The sequence below is a fragment of the Festucalex cinctus genome, chromosome 5 (genome assembly GCF_051991245.1).
Source record: "Festucalex cinctus isolate MCC-2025b chromosome 5, RoL_Fcin_1.0, whole genome shotgun sequence".
Classification (NCBI taxonomy): Eukaryota; Metazoa; Chordata; class Actinopteri; order Syngnathiformes; family Syngnathidae; genus Festucalex; species Festucalex cinctus.
The window spans coordinates 21,140,740-21,162,205 of NC_135415.1; the positions used below are offsets into that span (position 1 = coordinate 21,140,740).

The following is a 21,466-nucleotide window of genomic DNA, read 5'->3' on the forward strand; positions in this document are numbered from 1 at the left end:
CCTTGGCCCATACCTTTTCACAAAGTCACGTGGAATTCCTAATTAGTCGTTTTTGCATTATTCTGCAAGCAAACAAGCAAACTAGATTGGCTCTATGTGGAACGCATAGCATAGTCAAGGCCAAACAATCCAAATTTGGCTCAGCAGCACAACAAAGCTGAATTTGACATTAATATTCAGACATTATTCACTGCTGAATACAAGAAAACGCAGAGATGGTAAAATCAACAAACGGATTTGAGCGAAGCAGTGAGACGGAAGGGAATTAAACCTAACAATCCCCAACATCTCCAAATGAACTCAAAAGTTAGTGACAGAATATTGGGGGAAAAAAAGAAAAGAAAAAGCACTCATGTGCATTGGCAACAATCAAAGCATCTCTCGGTGTTTTGTAAAAAGTTGCCCGACAGGAGCGCCGCAAAGACGGCAAGTCAGCATGTCGTCATCCTTCATATGGAAGGTGTGAACCCTCTCGTGATGCTGGAGAAATGTGATTATACTCTGACAGGCCCAGTGGAGCTTTGACATGTCAGTCAGGAAGGGAGGAGGAGGAAAGAAGAGACGAGAAGGACATGACAATGTGGAGAGACACATTTACTAATGAGTTGCTCACGGGGTCTCCGGGGGGAATCACTTTGTTGCCTCTTGTAGCCAAGCAGCTGTCCTTGTGTTGCTTTTCGGATGGGGAGGATGTGCGCGTGCGTTTGTGTGTGCAGTACTCACAAAAAGTTCCGGAAATTCGACTTTTGGGTGAAATTTTAGGATGAACCGAAAACAATCAAAAACCTTTACTGAATAGGTGAACTTGACCTTCTCTCAACCTGTGAATGTACGTTCAAACTTTTCAATGCTTTCATTTTATTTTGATTCAAATCAGTCCTCTTGATTATGCCGTTCACATTTTGACGTTAAGAGACTGATACGGAAAATTGAGAAGACCTGGAAAATATACTTGAAGGCAAAGAAAATTTGCACAATTTAGTTTCCTTCTTCAAATCAAAGGGATTTAAAACCTTTCTTTTTAGGAAACATTTTAACTTATTCATTTGTTAAAGTGTTCCTGCATACTTGGATTTTGCTTGTATGTTATTTTGTTGTAAGACTGGAAAACTTTGATCTATTTCAGAGTGAAAAGTGCATTGCAAATCAAATGTATTATATTATTATTATTATTATTATTATTATTAGTAGTAGTAGTAGTAGTAGTAGTAGTAGAGGAGCTATGTTAACTATGTGACCAGTATGTAATCAGTGAAAGAGTTTCATTTAGACAAAAGTAGTGCTTTGCTATCGTCTCTTGTCATCTATGGCCAATTATCAACCTTTTTGGGGGGTGTCAACTACTTGTGGATTGTTCATCTTTGCTTCGGCACAGCACTGTAGTGCAGTGTTTCTAATTTTTTTTATTTTTTATTTTTTGCTATACCCTCCCCAGTAATCCTACCCCCCCCCCCCTCAAAAACTCTCCACCATGACTATAAATAGTATAATTTGTCTATAAAATTGTTGTACTTCTGCAGAGGAGCTAGTTCTCCTTTCCGCACTCTCTGACATTGAGAGCGCCACTGCCACCTACTGTTAGGGATGTGCAATAACACAATACAGTATTGTCTCAGAAAATTAGAATATTGTGATAAAGTTCTTTATTTTCTGTAATGCAATTAAATAAGCAAAATGCCATACATTCTGGATTCATTACAAACCAACTGAAATATTGCAAGCCTTTTATTGTTTTAATATTGCTGATTATGGCATTTTTTTGTACTTGGTCTGGGTCTGAGGAAATATTCTAATATTTTGAGATAGGATAATTGAGTTTTCTTAAGCTGTAATGCATAATCAGCAATATTAAAATAATAATGTATGACATTTTTGTTTTTTTTAATTGCATTACAGAAAATAAAGAACTTTATCACAAAATTCTAATTTTCTGAGACAGTCCTGTGCACTAGAATGGCAAAAAAGGTTCTTCTGAAATTAAACTGCACCCCCCTATTCAATACAAACTGCTGTTAGTGCCTTTTTTATTGAAATTTCCCGCAAAATGCGAATATCCGCACCTTTTTGTGAGTCCTCGTACCGAGGCCTCTCACGACAAAGCGAGCGCCTGTTAACCTGTGTTGTGTCTGGCAGGCCGCCGTCACCACCATCACCACCACACCCTCTCACTCCCCACGCCGGCCCTACCCGAGGCCGCCGAGGGCCCCCTGGGGCGGGGCCGCATGGTGGAGCGCAAGGAGCCCCCCATGAGCTCAGACACGGGGGAGGAGCCCTACATGGCCGTACCCTCTCAGACTCAGCCCGAAGCCGATGGTAAGCCTTGGAACGCAACAGATGCTCTCGGTCCGCCGTCACCTGTGGCAGGGGGGGAATTGGGGGCTCGTGTAATTGAGATTTACGGCTGCGTGGCTGCTTCCAGCTGACGAGGTGTACAGATCGCTTTCTCTCGAGCAGACAAATGACTTCACCCGAAAAAACAAACAAACACACATTCAACGCTCATTAGGATGCACACACACAAACAGTCACGCATTCGCCCCGTGGGATCAGATTTATCATCCCCAGACTCTTAGTGTCCCACAAGAGACGTAATAACCAGGACGATGTATTTATTTCCTGCTGGAGCGTCGTCTGGGTCTTAGTGACGTGACATTGAACGCCATTTCCACCCGCCTGACGCTGCGTCACCTCAAGGACGCCTCGCTAGACGGTGAGTGAGAGGATGAGAAAAAAGAGATGCCGCAAGTCAGGCTGATCTGTGCAAGGTTATTAGAGTTAATGAAACTTAATAGAAAAAGAAAAAAAAACTATATATATATATATATATATATATATATATATATATATATATATATATATATATATATATATATATGTATACATATATATATTCAGTAACGAAAAATTGTACTGAAGCGGATTGCGTTCAGTTTAAAAAAAATAAAAAATAAAAAATTCTGACAAATTTTTTGGGGGAGCTTTGTTTTTTGTTTTTTTGTCTGCATTTTTTTTCGTTCGTTTTTTTTTCTGTTTCACTGCATATTATTCCGAAAAACAGGGGGGAAAATTATTCCGAAAAACAGGAGGAAAAATTACTCAGAAAAACAGAAAAAAATAAAATAAATCAGAAAAACAGTGGAAAAAATGTTTTAAAAGCTGACCACCAGCTTGTTTTTTTGTTTTTTTTTGTTTTTTTTTGAGTAATTTCTTCTTTGTTTTGTTTTTTTAATAATTCCCCCCAACCCCTGTTTTTTTATTTGTTTTTTGTTTTTTTAAATAAATTTTCCTCCTGTTTTAATGAATACCCTCCAACCCCGTTTTTCGGGATTTTTTTTAATCACAGTAAAAAAAAAAAAAAATAAATAAAAAAATCAGTAATACAGAAAAAAAATAATCAGAAAAAAAACACAAAATTATAAAACAAAACATAACAAAAACTCTCCCCCAAAATTAGTCAGAAAAATAGGATTATTTTTCAAGTGAATGCAATACTCTTCTGTAATAAAACCGAGTTTTTTTGTTTTGTTTGTTTAATAGTTCCCCCAACCCGTGTTTTTCTGAATATTTTTTTTTAGTAAATTTTCCTCCTGTTTTAATGAATACCCCCCAACCCCGTTTTTCAGGATTTTTTTAATGACAGAAAAAAAATTCAGTAAAACAGAAAAAAAAACAAAAAAAAACAAAATTAAAAAACAAAAAACAAAAAAAAACTCCCCCCAAAAATTTGTCAGAAATATAGGATTTTTTTTTCAAGTGAATGCAATATGCTTCCATAATAGAGATGTTTTTTTTTTTGTTTTGTTTTTTAAAAAAAAATAAATACAAACTCACTGAAATTGTCCCCCATCAACAAATCTTTATTATTGGAGCAGGATGTCAGCTGGAAGCAGCGAGCAAGTAGATCCAAGCAGACCTCAGACAGCATGCAATCAGTCAGCATCACATTGTTCTTACCTGAGCAGGTGTGTCACTGGAGACGGGCATTTAAGAGTCGCACGTTACATGGTAATTGCTTATAGCTTTGGTTTAGTGGGAGGAGAATATAAAGAGATGCTCCAGTCAAGCATGCTCAGGTAATGACACTCGGGGCTTCACCTTTCCAAACAAGCTTCCTGCTCTTTTATGTTTTGTGTGATTCATTTTTGATTCTCATTGAATACAGCACTTTTTTTGCTCTGTTTGATTCCAGCTCTTGAATATTTTCTTTCTCCGCAAGACACTCCGCTGCAGTGATCTTTGTTTGAGTTGCTTTTCCGTGAGCAAGTCTGGATCTGTTTGCATGGCTTCAAGTCACATCTTTTGTTGCTGTTACTTTTTCCACTATTTATACGTATTTGACTTTTTCCAGCTTTGATTGCTTTGATGGTATTACGCGCCGTTTTGCCCCAGTGCAGCTTAGCGCGCCTCAGCATGGCAAATTGAGCACCGCAGTCAACAGCGTTCATTTCCCGTCCTGCCCATCCTGTCTTCTCTTCTTTCCTGTTGCCCTTCAGCTAACAGCTGTACTGTGAAAAACTTCAGCCAACTCTCCAAAAACTCCCGTCGAGGCGAGGAAAGAAACTTTTCAGTGTGTCTGAAAAAGAGACATCAAGCAGGCTGCTGCAGCAGAAATAATGGGGGGAAACATGACACTCACTGGCCACTATATTAGGTACACTTGCACAAGCTCAGATCTCATGCAAAAGATGAATAATAATGCTCAGGTTTGATTGACACAATTACTGTATATCCTTATAGGTAACTTAAAGGGGAAGTCAACCTTAAACATTTCTCACTAGTCTAAACATGACATTCTGATTAACTCATTCGCTCCCAAAGACGTATTTATACGTTTTTTTTGTTTTTTGTTTTTTTTTTAATGTTGTTTTATGCTAGAGCATACAGAAGGCTTTGATGCAACCTCGGAACTGAAGAGAATGGTTGAAGCAATGGTAGTTATTACAAAACCGGCCAGCAGGTGGCAGCAGAGTATAAGAGATCAACCAGGCCATGTTGCAAAAACCTCTTTTCCCTACTCGTTTTCACCAGGAATGTGAATAATGATGAAACTTAGCTATATTCTAATTATAATTGCTGCAAAACAGAAACAGATATAAATATACTTTTTTTTTCCTGACTCTAATCTTTGTTTTGGTAGGTTCCATGTTTTCATAGCAATAGAACATAGTCTGGTGGGCCTTGCAAAATTTGTCAAAATTTAGTAAAACAGCCGGGAGCTAATGGGGTTGGGAGTGAATGAGTTAATATTACATTTGTGGAATATGAGTTATGAAGCATAATCCAGCAGTTTTAATCTTTCTCAGGGGGCGGCCATTTTACCACTTGCTGTCAAATGAAGATGACATCACAGTTGCTCGGGGCTCAGGCAATGACCAATCACAGCTCACCTTTTTTCTGAAGCTGAGCTGTAATTGGTTGTTATCTGAGGCCTGAGCAAATCTTCACTAGAGAGTAAGTGGCAAAATGACCGTCTTCAGATATTGATAAAAACTGCTGGATTTTGCTGCTTAACTCATATTACACTAACACAATATTAATCAGAATAACATATTGAGACTAGTGGGGCTGAATATATTAATGTTAAGATTTTTGGGGGGCAAGCACTGGGAGAAAATGCAAACTCCTCAGAGGAAGGATCTAGTTCGAATTCGAACCCTCAACCTCAGAAATGTGCTACTCACTAGTCCATCTAGTCTGTCCATTCTAAACAGAACAGTAATGTCATAATATTACAAAAATATTTAAAATACAGCAAATAACATCAGTTTCAATTTTAGAACTACAAGTATCAAGTTCTAAAGTATTACAATATGCTACAATAACTTGAAAAGATGCTAATAAATGCAGCACAATTTCCTTCTGGATCAATAAACTTTCAACATATTTACCATTATTGTGGAGGTAATTTGCTGAGGTGTGTGTGTATTGTAATGAATCTTATTACATTGTGCAAGAGCAGCACATTCAGCGTTTCAATTATTCGGCCTAATAATATATATATATATATATATATATATATATATATATATATATATATATATATATGCTCCAGATCACCCAAATGAGGAGAAGTAAATTGTGTCCCTAATGTTGTGGCATATGAGTGCATAATAATGTGAGTGCATAACGGTGCAAAGTTTTCCAGTCAAATGTATCAGTTCCTATCGGGAGCCGTTCTCAAGATAATTTGGCGCTTTAAAAGAAATTAATCCCCCAACTCCTTTTTCCATTTGCAGCAAAGACGTTGCAGGATCTTATCTCCTAATGAATATTATTATTAGGCCAAAGCCGCCACAGTAATTAAACAGGCGCCGCAAAGTGAGGCGTATTAACGAGCCGGCGGCGTCTTTATCTGCCGCTTCAGTCGGTGGGGGCCCTTGCCGTCTCCAGGTGGCGTTTTTTTTCACAGTACATTAGCGCTTTGTCTGTCTGTCACAAGACCCTCCTTGCCTCTAACCACGCCCACCCTGCTCCGAACACCTCGCCATCTCCTGCCACTGTGACCCCTCCCAACATCAGGGATGGCATGTTCCAAGGCTGTACCTTTTTTTAAAAGTGATTCCGCAACCAATTTATGGATAACCTACACCACCAACCCTCACCCTAATCCCTCCTCATTCATTCCTGCTCCACCCCTGGTAGACTGTCTCCTCTCCAACAAGACTCATATCTCTTCTCTTGTCTAAATGAATCCCCCCTTTTTGGCTCTCTTCCCTTTTCTGCCGTCTCTCTTCCTGTCAGCCCCCCCCCCCCCCCCCTCCTCCTCATCCACCTTCCCTAGCCCCGACCTGTAGCCGCCGCTGTGTTGCTCCAATTTATGGCTTCATTACAGCAGCTATCCACGGGAGACGGACGGGGGGGGCGGGGGGGTCAGCGGGACGACAGGGGCAGGAGACATGGGAAATAAGCGAGCGCAGGAAAAGCAACATGCATGATAAGGATTTATTTAACAAGAAGGACAATCATGCAAAGGTGAGGCACAAGGAAACGACATCCGAGAGGTGATATCAACAACACAAAATCAACAAATGAGAAGTGAAAAGAAGAAATTGAGGTCCAGGAAGTTAGCGCAAGGTTCGGAAAGGAAAAGATAGCCATGCTTTGTTTGGAACAGTGAGTCGAGACAAGATGTGTGTATTAATCTAAGAACAGTTTTGTGATAATAATAATAATAATAATAATAATAATAATAATAATAATAATAATAATAACAATAATATAGATATCCATTGCATTTACAGCTACAGTGGTTCCTTGAGAATTTGTGTTCCGTGCCCATACTTGTATCTCAAAGCCCTCATATCTTAAATCATCTCTCCCCATTGAAATGAATGGAAATGTCATTAATCCGTTCCTGAAGCAAAATTTTTTGCAATATGCTTTTGAGGGCGAATATATCCCTTTATAATATTGTACTTTATAAAGCATACGGTAATGACATAATTAAACAGATGTCATGATTTATTAATTGCGGCTCCTTCTGGTGTGCTCAACTTGGTCACCAGGCAACAGTCATGCAGCCATGCGCAGAACTCAACTACTCTAAGTGACTCAACTCAGTAATCTAGAGAAATATTTGTCTCTTCTTTTTTTTTTTTACAGCAGGATAAAGAATATGTGAGTTTTATTTATTGCCATCTATATATGTTGCTGCAGTTATAAGCTTTTTAACTGGGAGTGACATTGAACAGCTTGAAGCCTCTTTTTTGAACATCTGTCTGCCAAACTGCTTCTTTTGTGAGGTGAACTGAGTTTATTTCACCATACAGGTTTGAAAGCAGACAATAGTAGTAGTAAGGGATACACATTTTATTAATTTCTTTAAATTGTGATGAAATATTCTCCTTATACTGGAGTAAGAACGAATACGTTGTCATGCGGCACAAGAAAGTACACCCAATTATCAATGTACTTTTCATTTAATTGTTGTATATTTATGGCCTAGAAATGTTTTATTGCAAATGTTTACTGCAATTATGCATCACTATAGGTTAGTAAGAATATATCATTTGGCTTACTGCTTTTTATTTGATTGATTTGTATGGCCTAGAAGCATTTTTGTGATTTTACTAAAGCAACAGCATTGATCAACATTTTTTTTCACAAGAGTTTCAGATAACCACTAGGAATTCATAAAAATTGAGAAAATGCATACTGTGAGAGTTTAATAAATAGGAACTAATAATAATAGTAAATTTCTTAAAAATGCATATTTTTCATTCAAGAAATTCAAATTGAATGAGAAATGCTCAGTTTTAGCTGTTTTGTTTTTTTTAAATGGCTCCATTACTCTTCACCATTCCCACAATAACACCACCATCAACATGACTTCATATTGCAACTTGCTGTCGACTGAAAATGACATCACAAGGGCTGAGGTAACCAATCACAGCTCAGCTTGTGATTGTCACATGACCAAACCTCGAAAACAGGTGAGCTGTGATTGGTTACCTGAGCCCTTGTGGTGCCATTTTTGTTTTTAAAGGTACTAATTGTACTTGAAAAATAATGAAAGTATCAAATTAATTACACACAAAATAACTTTTTATTGCTATAATGGCCTAAATAAGTGAAGTATCCCTTTCATATGACTTTCAAATTGACTGCCAGCCTTGTCTTGAGGGTCATATACGGCACATAATCGTCCAACACAGCATATTGCCAATCCTGCTCAGCCTTTAGACCAACGTTACAGTCATTCATTAAAACATCACGACTTGACATTAAATGCAGCCTGCTGACAGCTGTTGGCGAGAGTATGACCTCGCTCACATTGAGATGTGATGTCTTATTTATTTTTTCACTTATGCCGAAGCCGAGCATCTCGGCGTGGCTGCTTCGGGTGTCAATCTTGAAGGTTAGGCGCCAGTAATGACCCCCAAAATGCTGTCAGACTTTCTTATGATGCGCCGCCAGCCCGCTGATTTAACCCTCAGCAAACCGCAGATTCATACACAGATAAGATCGCAAATATTCTAAGAACGAATCAATATTGGACAGATCGAAATGTAGTTTAAGATTATTTCAACAACGATTGAAGTGTAGCATTTATAGAGATTAAAAATAAGTGGTTCTTCATTTTGATTGACTTTAGAAATACAGTACATACATGAATTGAAAAAAATCATTTGAAATATGAATACTGCAAATAACATTAAATAGGAAAAAGTGAATTTAATTGGCTTCATGTTTAAAAATATTTATTAAAATTTTCACAAAGCTTCACAAATTTCTTTTTTGCATTCTTATTTTTCTCCTTGAAAAAGTGCACTACACTCTTGTTTGAATGTGTTCAAACATACAAAAACACAAAAAGGCCTTTACACTCCTTGTACATTCTTCACCCTGGAAAAAAAAAGTAAAATATTAAAAACTATCATTAAACTAACCTATATAAACCTTGTTTTTTGTTTTAACTCTTTTAAAAAACGGATTCATGTGTAAGTTATTCTCAGAATGAAAGAACGAGAACACACACAGGAGCTGCTGTCGGCCACAGCTCACACTCAGACACGTGCCACCAAGCCCCGCCTCCTTTAAAAAGGTTTTAATAAGTTCTCTCTGTATTGCAAAGTTTAACCTTTTGTGAGTGTATAGAACAACATCCTGTGCACGCATTCAGTAATTTTTTTTTCACCCAGAAATTCTAAGTAAATTTTAGAAGGAAATATTTTGAGTGCATTTTATTAATTAAAAAAATGTTACACAAGGGTTGAAGAATGAACTTCAGCTTGGGAGACTGCCACTCTACCACCTGAGTGATGCCACGCCCACTGCTAATATCCAAAAGGAGACCAAAAACCTTGTTTTTAGTACAAAGATTCCAGATGACACAAGCAATATACTAACTCACAATCGGATTGGAATGGCCCAGGGAGTAGATTGGTCTCCCAACCTGAAATTATGGGTTTGTTCCTCAACCCTTGAGTGAATTTTATTTTAATTATTTAATAAACCAGTAAAACTTTGTCAAAATCTTTTCTTGCAAAATTTACTTGGAATTTCTGAGTGAAAAATCTTGATTAGGTTTTTTTTTTACATGTGATTTCTAATTCTCGTACACACTGAAATACTTTGAGTAAAATTTACTCTGAATATTTTACTCTCTTCCAAGTGTAAATTTTACTCTGTTTAGAGTGGGACCAGATAGACTTTGTTCTGAGTAAAATTTACTCTACAAAATTTACTGTACTGTTCACATGTTTTCAAAGGCTATTTTTGAGCAATATGTGGGTCATGACTTAGCGACAATAGGAAAATGACCGCTGCTGTAGATAGTCCCAGTCCTGTCATTATTACTCTCCAATCTTGCCCAATAGATCTGGAGTGCTTCTTAATGGTCAAAAGCTCAGCGAGCCGCGCATGTGTGTGTGCTGGTAGCAGCAGGTGGATAATCGGGGTCTCATTCGTGACTCATAGCAGAAACAGTAGCCTTGATATTTTTTTCCCGACGTTACGCATTTCCTCCACTGACGCAAGCAGCAATTTCCTCCCCCTGATTAGCTCATTGTTCCCTTCGAGGCGGCTAATTTTCGCAGCTTACATTACCATTTGTATGTTTTGCTTACGCCTTCTGCCTCAAATACTTTTGTTCTCTTTTCGGGCTGTTTTGTATTTCGCCATTAAAGATTGCTGCCGATATGCGTCACCATCTGTTGAGCATGATGCGCACACTTGAACACTAGCAAGAGTACATACAAAGCATACACTGTCTTCAAGAAAAGTATTTATTCTTAACATTTAGAAGTTGTTTGTGACTAGACAAATGGATGTATACGGCGCCTCCGAATATCAACAAACAAAACACTAATACAAACTGTGATACTAATCAGTGCAGACTGTCAGCGTGATCATTGAAAACAACATGATGCATGTACAGACATGAATAGGTTAGTGAGTTGATGTTAAGAACAGAGCAGCGCAATTAAAAGAGCAGGCCTTCAATTATAATGATAAGCGTCTCATTAGTGTGCCGTCCTTGTATCGTCTTTCATTTTGAGTAACAACATTACTGTGAGTGCCACAGCAATGCGCACGCATAAGCTTTAATTGGATTATTATAGAAACAATATGTTGTAATTTCAAAGTATCAAAATGTGAAAAGCATTTGAATGGCATACTGGCTCGTTGAAGAAGAACAGTGTTTATGTTGTTACCATTGCTACACCAAATACTGGACAACCAGCCAGAACACCTCTCATGTTGAAGTAGCACTATCATTAATGTAAATTTTATTGTTTATTGTTTTGTGAGTCACGAAAATGATCGATGTTTTTTTGTTGTTGTTTTTTTTTAATGTGCCAAGACACTTGACTAGTTTTGCTGGCGAGCTAACTTGAGCTGTGTGCTTATGTATGTTGCTATGTGTGGCTAACAGGACCGCTAAGCATGCTAACCGACTTGTGTGGATTCTGTTTGTTATTTTTTAAACAATCTACATTTCTGTTTTGTTGTTTGGTAAAAACATTGACGGGTGTTGGGGGGCAACTCAGAAATATTGCTAATTTTGCTAGGTTAGGTGGCTACATAACTAAACAAACAAAACACAAACATGTTTCCGTTAGCATGTAGCATCATTAAAATTCAAGACATGTCAATCCAACTGTTGAATGCTGTTTATTCTGGTGCATTATTTTACATTGAAAACAAAACTGTAAAAACATTTGAACTAGGCCAGGGGTCGGCAACCCAAATTGTTGAAAGAGCCGCGGGTTGCCGACCCCCGAACTAGGCTATAGGCTAAATAAATATTTTTAAAAATAGATTGTAATTCCAATGATACCTACAAAGGAAATGTGCAGTATACAAAAGACACGTAAATTGATACAGCCTTTATTGCCAGATATTAAGTGGTGGCCATTTGTATTTACAATGGCATTTAAAACAAAGATAAAACCAGATAAAGACTGCCACTTTAAAGTTATGTTAATTATTTTTCTTTTTTTTTCTTTTTTAACTTAGCACTCTCCGTATTCATTCGTCACAGTGGCTTACACATGACAGTTCAAATGTGAGGGAAGCCCTTAAGCCAAAACAAAATACTTTATTTGATACCCTTGTTTTAAATAGCAACATTTGTCAGTATTTCAGTCATAATGTTCTTTTTTTTATATATATATAATGAGCTCTTTCTTCAGAGCATCAAGGTCTACTGTTATGGTGACACGTTTTGTATGGATAAATCTCTGTATTCATTTTTCTTCCCCCGACAATGTCTTTGAGAGTTTGCGGTGCTAAGAAGTTTGTGGCGTCCCCATCAACCCGCTGTGATGCTTCTCCACCTTTGAGCGTTTTCCCATCGTCGACACAAAGACCAGCTTTGTGGCTTTAAGTCAGCCGGAGCAGCGCCTGACGGGATAAAAGTAGCAGAGTGAATATGTGTTTGAACACCCACTAAGGCGCTTCTGCAAGTAGCCGAGACTGGTTTTGACTGCGAGGAATATGTATCAGAGGATCTGGAGTTATGCATGTGGAATGTGGGGATGCTCAATCTGGAGGGCACGTGGAATCTAAATCTTATCAAACAGGCCGGCTGGATGGAGAAGGCCAAGATTATAAATCATGACTGAAGCAAGGAATTTTAGGCACATATTTTCAAGGTTATGATAAGTGGGGTACACACATACTGACAAATGGGACAAATTTGAACTTCCCCCTCCTTTTCTATCTTTTCTGTTTGGCTGCTCGGGTTCTAATAATGTATTTAACAAACGAACAGATAAGCTAATAGTTAGCCTAGCCACCGCTCTTTCTTCTTCCTCTGTGTTTTCCGACATATTAGCTATAAAACTAGAACAAACACATCTGAGTATCTGTATACCACTCAAGGTTTTTTGAAAATTGTCAATATTCCCAAAGAGGCCGGGAACACAAGCAGCATTTAAAATGGCTTCAGTGTCCTCTGTTCTCTTTGATGACGGGAAACAATTTGTCAAATGAAAGCCGGGGGTTTTCAAAGTTTTTCCTTCTCAGGAAGTGTGCGAGCGAGTGTCATGTGATCCATGAAAGTGCACAAGAGAGAATGAAAGGATTTAGTTTTACGCGCACAAAAAAAAAAAAAAAAAAAAGTCAGACAGGAAGAGGCATGCAGTGAAGGTTAAACAGGGCATTAACCTCCCCAAAAACCACAACAAAGCGCCACAGTCGGCCTTCTTCAATTAAACGTTCGACCAGATTGACTCGTTGACCTCTGACCCCCAATGAACGTTGGTCTCCCTGTCGGGAAAAATGGACAAAGAGAGATGAACCCAGTCACATTCAGCAAACATTTTCAGAACATGAGAGGATTATATGCAAAACAGGTAGATTTAACATGTCCGGACCTCATTCAGGCAAAGTGTTGCCGCGTTTCATTTGCATTCGTGTTATTTTTTTAAACAATAGATTACAGTTGAGCTCTGTAATTTAGGGCTGGCCCAAAAATCGCAAAAAGCTGCGTATAATTGACGGCAATTGTTAAGTAAAAGTTATATACCATTATTTTACCGATCCGGCCCACTTACTAATATATTTTCTTCCATGCGGCCCCTGAACTAGTATGAGTTTGACACCCCTGAGCTAACAACTAGCATCTAAACAAACAAATCTATTGTTTAGCTTGCAATCTCCTCACAGGATACAGAATGATGAAACATTATCTTTTTGAAATTGGTGATGTGACTTCTCTATTTTCTGCAAAAGGTGACGACGTGTGAAGTTGACAAGCAGGAGAAAGTGAAAAAAAAAAATCCAAGTAAACAAAATTAAAGTGAAGCAGAAAAAGTATTTTTATTTTTTATTTTTTTGGTCATCTTCAGATTGTCAGCCACTTGAGATGGGAAGCAGATGTTAGCCCCGAGTCGTCGGGGTCGATGCTCGGCTTTGTTCTCCACCTAAGATAACGCCACGCACGCTATCTCCTCAGCCGGGCGCGTCCACTTTTTTTGTCTGGCTAAAATGTTTAGTTAAGCTCCCGGTGAAATATAACCGAGCCGCACGTCACCGTCACCCCGTTAAAAAGAGAAGTCACGTCCGTGTTTACCATCGCATCCTCATACATCTTCCAGTGTAACACTTTAATTCACATCACAAAGTGGGCTCGGGGGTCCCGTGTCTGGACTGAGAGCAGCGAGGGAGGATTACGGATGTTGGTTAAGTGGATTTCAAGTCCACGAGCGCAGATGATCCTGCTGTTTTGCTCAAAAGACACGGGAGATGTGCTCCAAGGGTGTTTGGTGATCAAACGCAGCTACTACACCCTGCTGGGTTAGATTCCAAAAACTTAGGCTACAATAAAAAATAATAATGTCGGTTATAACTCGGGGTTAGATGCACTCTTTATGCATTAAGGCAAAGAAAAAAACAATCTTTGGCCTCTAACCTTTCTAGTTGAGTTCATTGTCACAAGATGTTTTACTGCATGAATTCTTTCTTCTGGAAGCCATTTTACTTTGGAAAGTGTCACTCATAAGTGTGTCACGTAATGCTGACACACTGAGGTAGGCAAGTGTGTTTGTGTGTGCGTGTGAGATGAGATGAAACCCACCTACTTGACAGTGTGTCAATGCTAAAAGACACGTGTGCAGCACAGGTCATGTGTGAACGCACAATAAATATGACCGCTGAGCATACTGTGTTTAAGATGAATGCAGCGTGAAATAACGTTCAAAAAGCCAAACTACAGCTATAGTACAGATTCACTAAATTCTCAGTGAGGATTTTTATTATTTTTTTTTTTTGGTGATCAACTCAATTTTTAATAAAGCAATTAGGAATACATTCTAATTTATTTTTAGATGAACTTGTATCTCTTTTTTTTGTGTGAATTTAGTCAATTGATATTTTTTTTCTAGTTAAAGCTGACCATTTTTCATTTATATTAACTCATTCAGTGAAGCAACCCCTTTGGTCTTTTACTGGATTTTGACTGATTTTGCAAGGCCCATAAAATATAATGTTCTATTGCTATAAAAACATGGAACCTACCAAAAGAAAGATTAGCATCTCTTCTTTCATCAGGGAAAAAAATATATATTTGTATCTGTTTCCATTTTGCAGCAATTAGCATTAGAATACAGTTATGTTTCATCAATATTCATTGACATTCACAAAAAGAGCTTATTGCAACATGATCCTGGCTGATCTCTTATACTCTGCTGCCACATGCTGGTCGTTTTTTGTAATAATTATTGCTTTAAGCCACCTCTTCATACCAGAAGCTGTATCAAAGCCTTCTGCATGCTCTTGCATAAAAAACAACAAAACATATAAATACGTTTTTGGGAATGAAAGACAAAGTGTTAAAAAATGCATTTAACACATTTTTGGGTTTGAATGAGTTAACTACGGCGCAAATTAGAAAAAAAAATGTTGAAAAATAATTTGAAAGTTGTCAAAATCAGACAACTCCAAGAAAATAATTTTGTATTTCCTCCTAGGAAATGCAACGTGGAAAGCACGTTCTGCTAGTGGGTGTGCATTTTTTGTTTGGCTAAACCAAGTGCTAGCTTAGTATTTTTTGATCTTGCTATCATAACAGCGTGTTTCCATAGATTTGCTAATGTTGTGAACTGACTAAAAAATGTGAAACTAACTTATTATAACAATGTAAAAATAGTCAAACACTGTCACAGTTTTTTTTTTTGTTATTCAGTCAAATGTTTTGCCTTTAATTTATCCCTTTATTATTTTAATTGTTTGCACAGATTTTAGTCTTTTTTTTTTTAATTCTTATTAATTGGCCGTTTGTTTCGCACAATTCTATTCCAACTTTGTCAGAAAAATATATCCTCAAGAAAAGTACAAATGCCTGAAAAATATCGTTTAGTACAGTTCTGAAGTATTTTGCACTTCATTACTTCCCACCACCGTCTGTGTTGGGGCAAGTTGATGTCTGCTTTCCACTGGCCCCCCGTGTGTGATGACACAGCTCGTTTGCTTTGGCGTCTGATCAGCTTTTTTCTTAATGAATTCTCTCAGATTGATCAGATTGGATGGCAGCTTTATGAAATGTCAGCCATTTGCATCCAAGAAGAAAAAAGCCTTCTGGTACATTTCGGCCTTTCTTTATTCCCATTCATATCATTTTTCATTTTGGCAGATGTTTTTTTTTTATTATTATTATCTGGGATTTGAAATGTGAATCAGGCTCAACAAAACACACTGAGATTGGATTTGAGGGGGAATATTGAATGTGGCTGCCGAAAGCAATCTGAGAAGGTGTTTACTCATGATAGGATAAAACATTTTTCATTTGCACGTTTGTTATGAAACCGCTAATCTTTTTTTTAGTTTTTTTAATTCAGTATCATTTTCTGTCCTTTTGGGATGTTAGTCCAATTATATACATAATGACCTGCAACCCTTTTTTTTTTTCCTTAGAAAAAATTCTTTCAACTTCTTTAACTGACAATGGGGGAAATGAAGACACAATGATTTGTTATATTTTGAAGTCTTCTGTTTAGTGACCCCCAACTGTTGATGAGTGAAGCTCATTTGGCCGTTAGCTCCTTGCTCAAACGAAGATCTTCTTCCTCAAGCAAACTGCACAAGTGCCTCTGAGCCTTTTCCTGTGTGACTTAACCCATTCACTGCTATTGACGTTTGTGGAGCTCAACTGGAATCCAAACGTTGACTGCCACTGACGTAGAGACACGTCACTTATGTTTTTCAAAGGGGGAGGAGTGGAGGAGGGTTGTTTGTCAATTTCAAGCTTGTACACAACTTCACTGATAAAAGGATGCTAGTTGCATAGCTGTGATAGCAGCACTCGTGAGAGATTGCTTATGAGGAAGAAAATGGCAACAGGGTAGGAGTTGGGCAAGTTTAGATATTTTACACTCTGAGACCTCAGTCTAAGGTCTTGGTTGATGTAGCTAAACTTCTCAAAAAAGAGCATATTTGTGTGTGTTTCCATTTTGCAGCAGTTAGCATTAGAATATAGCTAAGTTTCATCATTATTTAAATTTGTTGAAAACACTGGGGAAAAGAGTTGCTTGTTGCCACTTGCTGGCCGTTATTGTAATAACTGCCATTGCTTTAAGCGATCTCTTCAGGTCAGAAGCTGCAATAAAGCCTTTTGTATGTTCTAGTATAAAAAAAAAATATTTTTTTAAATGTATAAATGTGTTTTGGGGACAATGGCAATATTTAAACTAGAACGTGTTTATAGATTTGTGGAAGCAAATGAGTTAAAGACTCTAAATTGTCTGAAGGTGTGAATGTGAGTGTCAGTCGTTGTTTGTGATTGGCTTTTGACCAGTTTAGGGTCCAGAGGTGTCAAATCCAAGTCCAGAAAGTAAAAATCTTGCCACAGTTTGGCATTAGTCACAAGTGTGAATACTCAACCAGCAGGTAATTGATATTGTTTACCGGTTGACTATATTCAACCGGCAGGTAAAGAAGATTGTTTAGCGGTTTATAGTTGTCGTTTCTTGTGTTGAAGTTGAACCTCACCGCGTGGCCGTCCTCTCTCTGCAGGTGTGATCCGCGAGAGCTACCAGAAGGGTCGCGACCAGCTGGTTCCCGTCACCCTTTTGGCCATCGCCGTCATCCTGGCGTTCGCCATGGGCGCCATCTTTTCCGGCATTATCGTGTACTGCGTTTGCGACCACCGCCGGCGAGACTTGGACCTGCCCGGCCGCAAGGACAAGGACAACCACCACTTGCACTCGCGCCGGGGCTCCATGAACAGCGTGACCAAACTGACGGGCCTGTTCGAGACGCAGGCCAAAGACGGCCGACCCGAGGCCATCCTCACGCCTTTGATGCACAACGGGCGCCTGACGGCCAACGGGAAGATGCTCATCAAAGCCGACCAGCACCACCTGGACCTCACCGCCCTGCCAACGCCCGAGTCCACCCCCATGCAGCCCCGCCGCAAGCCCAGCCGGGGGAGCCGCGAGTGGGAGCGGAACCAGAACCTCATCAACGCTTGCACCAAGGACATGCCGCCCATCGGCTCCCCCGTCATCTCAGACCTGCCCCTGAGGGCGTCGCCGGGACACATCCCCAGCGTGGTCGTGTTGCCCCTGCCGCAGCACCAGCACCAGCTCCCCCCTCACCTGCACGAGTACGTGGAGCAGCCGCACCCCAGCGACCTCGCCATGGGCTTCATGGACGACCAGGGCGCCACCTTGGAGTACAAGACGGTCAAGAACCCCCACCACAACCTCACCATGGTGGACCCGGACGGGGTGCTCCCGCCCCGTGTGCCCCAACGGGAGGCGTCCCTCACCGTCCCCCCGGCGGTGCCGCAGATGGGCAAACGCCTCGAGGTGCACTCATCCGTCTACGGCCTGCGCAAAGGCTCGTCGTCCTCCGCCTCGGGTGCGTCCGGCCTGAAGAAGCACAACACCAACTCGTCCAACTCCTCCCATTTGGCGAGGCACCAGAGCTTCAACCGCGTGGAGACGCCGCCGCCCGCGCCCCAGCGGGTGGACTCCATACAAATGACAGCGCAGGGCATATCGCTGGCGCGGCAGCCGTCCATGAGCTCGTACGGTTCGCTGCCCCGCGGAGGCGGCAGGCACCTCAAACCCGATGTCCCCCCCAAACCGGCCGTTGTGTCGCTGTCCACAAAGGTGAAGTCTAGCGACGGTTGCACATAGTCTGATGAAAACCCCACGGACTATGTGATCACTTGTTTCTTTGGCTGTACAGTACAGTTGGTAATGCAACACAGTTTTTTTAAGAAAACACTTTCTTTTATACGAACGTGTAAATAACATCCAAGAGGGGGGGAAAAAAAGACCCCAATGATTTGATCTGTGTAGCATGGAGAAGTGGAGGCTTTCTTGATCTCTACAAGGACAACATGGATTCAGGTGGGCCAGGTGGGGTTTTTGGGTGTACAGTACATTAAGGGCCAGCGGACCCGGAGACTGAAATGACGAGTCAGCTGCCTGTCGGAATACTGTGAAAAGCCTCCAAGTGTTACCGCAATCAAGTCGCCGCCCGGATGGGCCTGCGCCGGAAGAATCGTCCCGTTTCACTGAACAACACTTGACTGTTAATACTAATAGCTTGTTGTATTTATTTTTTAAGAAGTGCTTTTGAAGAGAAACAAGACTTTTTAGGCTCAACAAAGAGAGAGGGCAGAGAGATCTTTTTAATATGAATTAATCAAGTGTGATTTAAAAAAAAAAAACAACCATCACATATTTAAAGTCATTAAACTGGAGCCAGTAGATTTTTGTTCTTAATGACTTACAGTGAGGAGGAGAAGATATTTATTTACAGTGTGCCACAATGGACTTTTACTGTCACAGACCATTCTAATTTAAAAGGAATATTTCCCCCTTTTTACTCCTCCAATCAGAATTGTTTTGTTTTTTGTTTTGTTTTTTTACGTATGTGTAGGTGTGAATCAGTAACGTCGCTCCTGATTGGCCACATTCACATCATATAAAGAAACACCACCACCGGTGAGCGAGAAAAACGTTCTTTTTTTTTTTCTTTTTTTAACCCTCCCCACATGTAAATTTGTGCCTTACACCCTAACGTAGTGACAATGTTTTCTTCGATAGTTGTTAACTTCTAGTGTTTTTACTTTTTGTTCTTTCTTACATCATGTTTCCCTGATTTGATAAAAATGCAATTAAAGAATGTAGGTGTTATCGTTGTAATACTTCTCCCCTAAACATGTACACGCACACGCATACACAACCGCACACATTTATGTTGTCGACTGTGCCATGAGCGAGTTTTTCTTTTGTGCGTCCACCGAGACGTCATTGTTGTCGAGTGTTTTTCCATTTTTGTGTTTTCTACAATTGTACTTTTTGTGGTCAAAGGAAGGCGGCGGCGCGACCCATTGACTGAAATGTTTGCTACGCGAGTGCGCTGCTAGCGGTTAGCATAGCGTTAGCTAACTGGAATAGACACCGAAAGGTTCTTCTCGGCTTCTTGCGTCGCATTAAACAGGCTGGTTCCTGTGAAGACACGATAAAAAAAAAATAAAAAATAAAAAACGTGAACTAATAATAATAAAACACCCAATTTTGTAAGGCGACTGTAGTCCAGCGTTAATTAATGTTACCTTTCATTTTTGAGGACACGTCCCCACACTTAAATCAACAAAGCACTCCTTTAGTGTTGTATGTGTAGATAGATGAACGTTTTATTTTTTAATCTCTCAGTGGAGGTAAGCCAACTTTGTTTCAAACCACTTGAGAAAATCAGGACTTGGATCTAGCTGCAAAGCTGCATTCGAGGCTGCTGGGGATTTGGATTAAAAGGTGGCCAAAGACTAAGCTAGTCACTGATTTGTTTTCTTAACATTTAAAAATAATTTTGACCAAATAACTTACGATTGGCTGTCCCAAAATCTGCTGGGATACCGTCATGAGGACAGGTAATATCAAGTCTAATACACAAAGATAAAGGTCACAATCAAGTTTTGGGTCTTGTCTTAAGTTTCCAACTTCCCATTTTCCCGAGTGCGGCATTCTACAGCTTTTCAGGTTCCTGTTGCCCCCCTGACATGAACCATCAAGTCAAAAATGGTCACACGCAGAATATGTTCTAATGTGCACATTCTGTGTAAATGTTTGAATCTATTTGAGATCTAATTGGGTGCAAGTGTGTAAGGCTGCAGTGGCCAGTGAGGTTCTCTGGTGTGCGTGTGCCTTGTCGTCTCTCACCCATCCATCGATAACTCGCGTGTGCGAAGCGACCAGACGATAAACGTGACCTTTGTGAGCTTGTAAAATATTGTGACGTCACATGTTTTTTGCCCTGTTCTCTCCACCTCCTTAACATCTGATTCACAGCTTAATGTATGTTGTAAAGGAATTTAAAAAAAAATACAAAAAAAACACTTTAATTTAATGCAAAATGTAATTTCAAAAGGAGAAAAAAAGAAAATAAAATTCTTGTCATGAAGTCCTTGACTTTTTTTCTTTCTTTCTCTGAACAAGGTGCTTTTTTGTGCTCAACATTTTATGTATTTTGTTGAAGATGTATTGAAAAGAAATTATACTTAGGATAGAAAGCATGAATTGTGACAACTGGGCATAGCCTTTTGCTTGACAAACAAAAGACTGAAATCTAGCTCTGACGTAATCTTTATCACATTAATTAAATAACTTAATAAAGTATATAAAGAATTTTATTTTACTAGGTAGTTTAATGTGTCTTTGTTGAGAGAGAGAGAGCGAGAGATTGAGAGAGAGAGAGATGCTAATGATAACAAAATGCGTCTGAGCTAGTAACTTACAAACTAGATAGATAGATGCTAATGATAACAAAACGTGTCCTAATTGGTAGCTAGCTAGCTAACTTACAAACTAGATAGATAGACAGACAAGATAGACAGACAGACAGATATATGCTAATGATAACAAAACATCAGTGTCCTAGCTAGTAGCTAGCTAACATACAAGATAGATAGATAGATAGATAGATAGATAGATAGATAGATAGATAGATAGATGGAAAGAAAGAAAGACTGGGAGAAATGTTGGTATCATCTGATGTGGTATATCTA

The 21,466-nt window shown here is 39.4% G+C and overlaps 1 protein-coding gene and 1 long non-coding RNA gene across 4 annotated transcripts in view; one reads left to right on the forward strand and one right to left on the reverse strand.

The window, feature by feature from the left end:
* sema6a (sema domain, transmembrane domain (TM), and cytoplasmic domain, (semaphorin) 6A) overlaps nt 1-20,854 on the forward strand; it is a 132,404-nt gene extending 111,550 nt beyond the window's left edge. For 2 of the 3 annotated variants that reach the window (XM_077520741.1, XM_077520742.1), the window contains 2 exons: nt 2,134-2,313; nt 17,458-20,854. In XM_077520741.1, coding sequence (XP_077376867.1) covers nt 2,134-2,313; nt 17,458-18,587 — 1,310 coding nt within the window. In that variant the 3' untranslated portion in view covers nt 18,588-20,854. The remainder of the gene's footprint in view (nt 1-2,133; nt 2,314-17,457) is intronic. The other variant, XM_077520743.1, reaches the window with a different exon arrangement.
* Nucleotides 10,729-21,466, reverse strand: part of LOC144018525 (uncharacterized) — a 35,700-nt gene continuing 24,962 nt past the window's right edge. The window contains exon 5 of the long non-coding RNA XR_013283457.1: nt 10,729-12,348. This is a non-coding gene — a long non-coding RNA (uncharacterized LOC144018525). The remainder of the gene's footprint in view (nt 12,349-21,466) is intronic.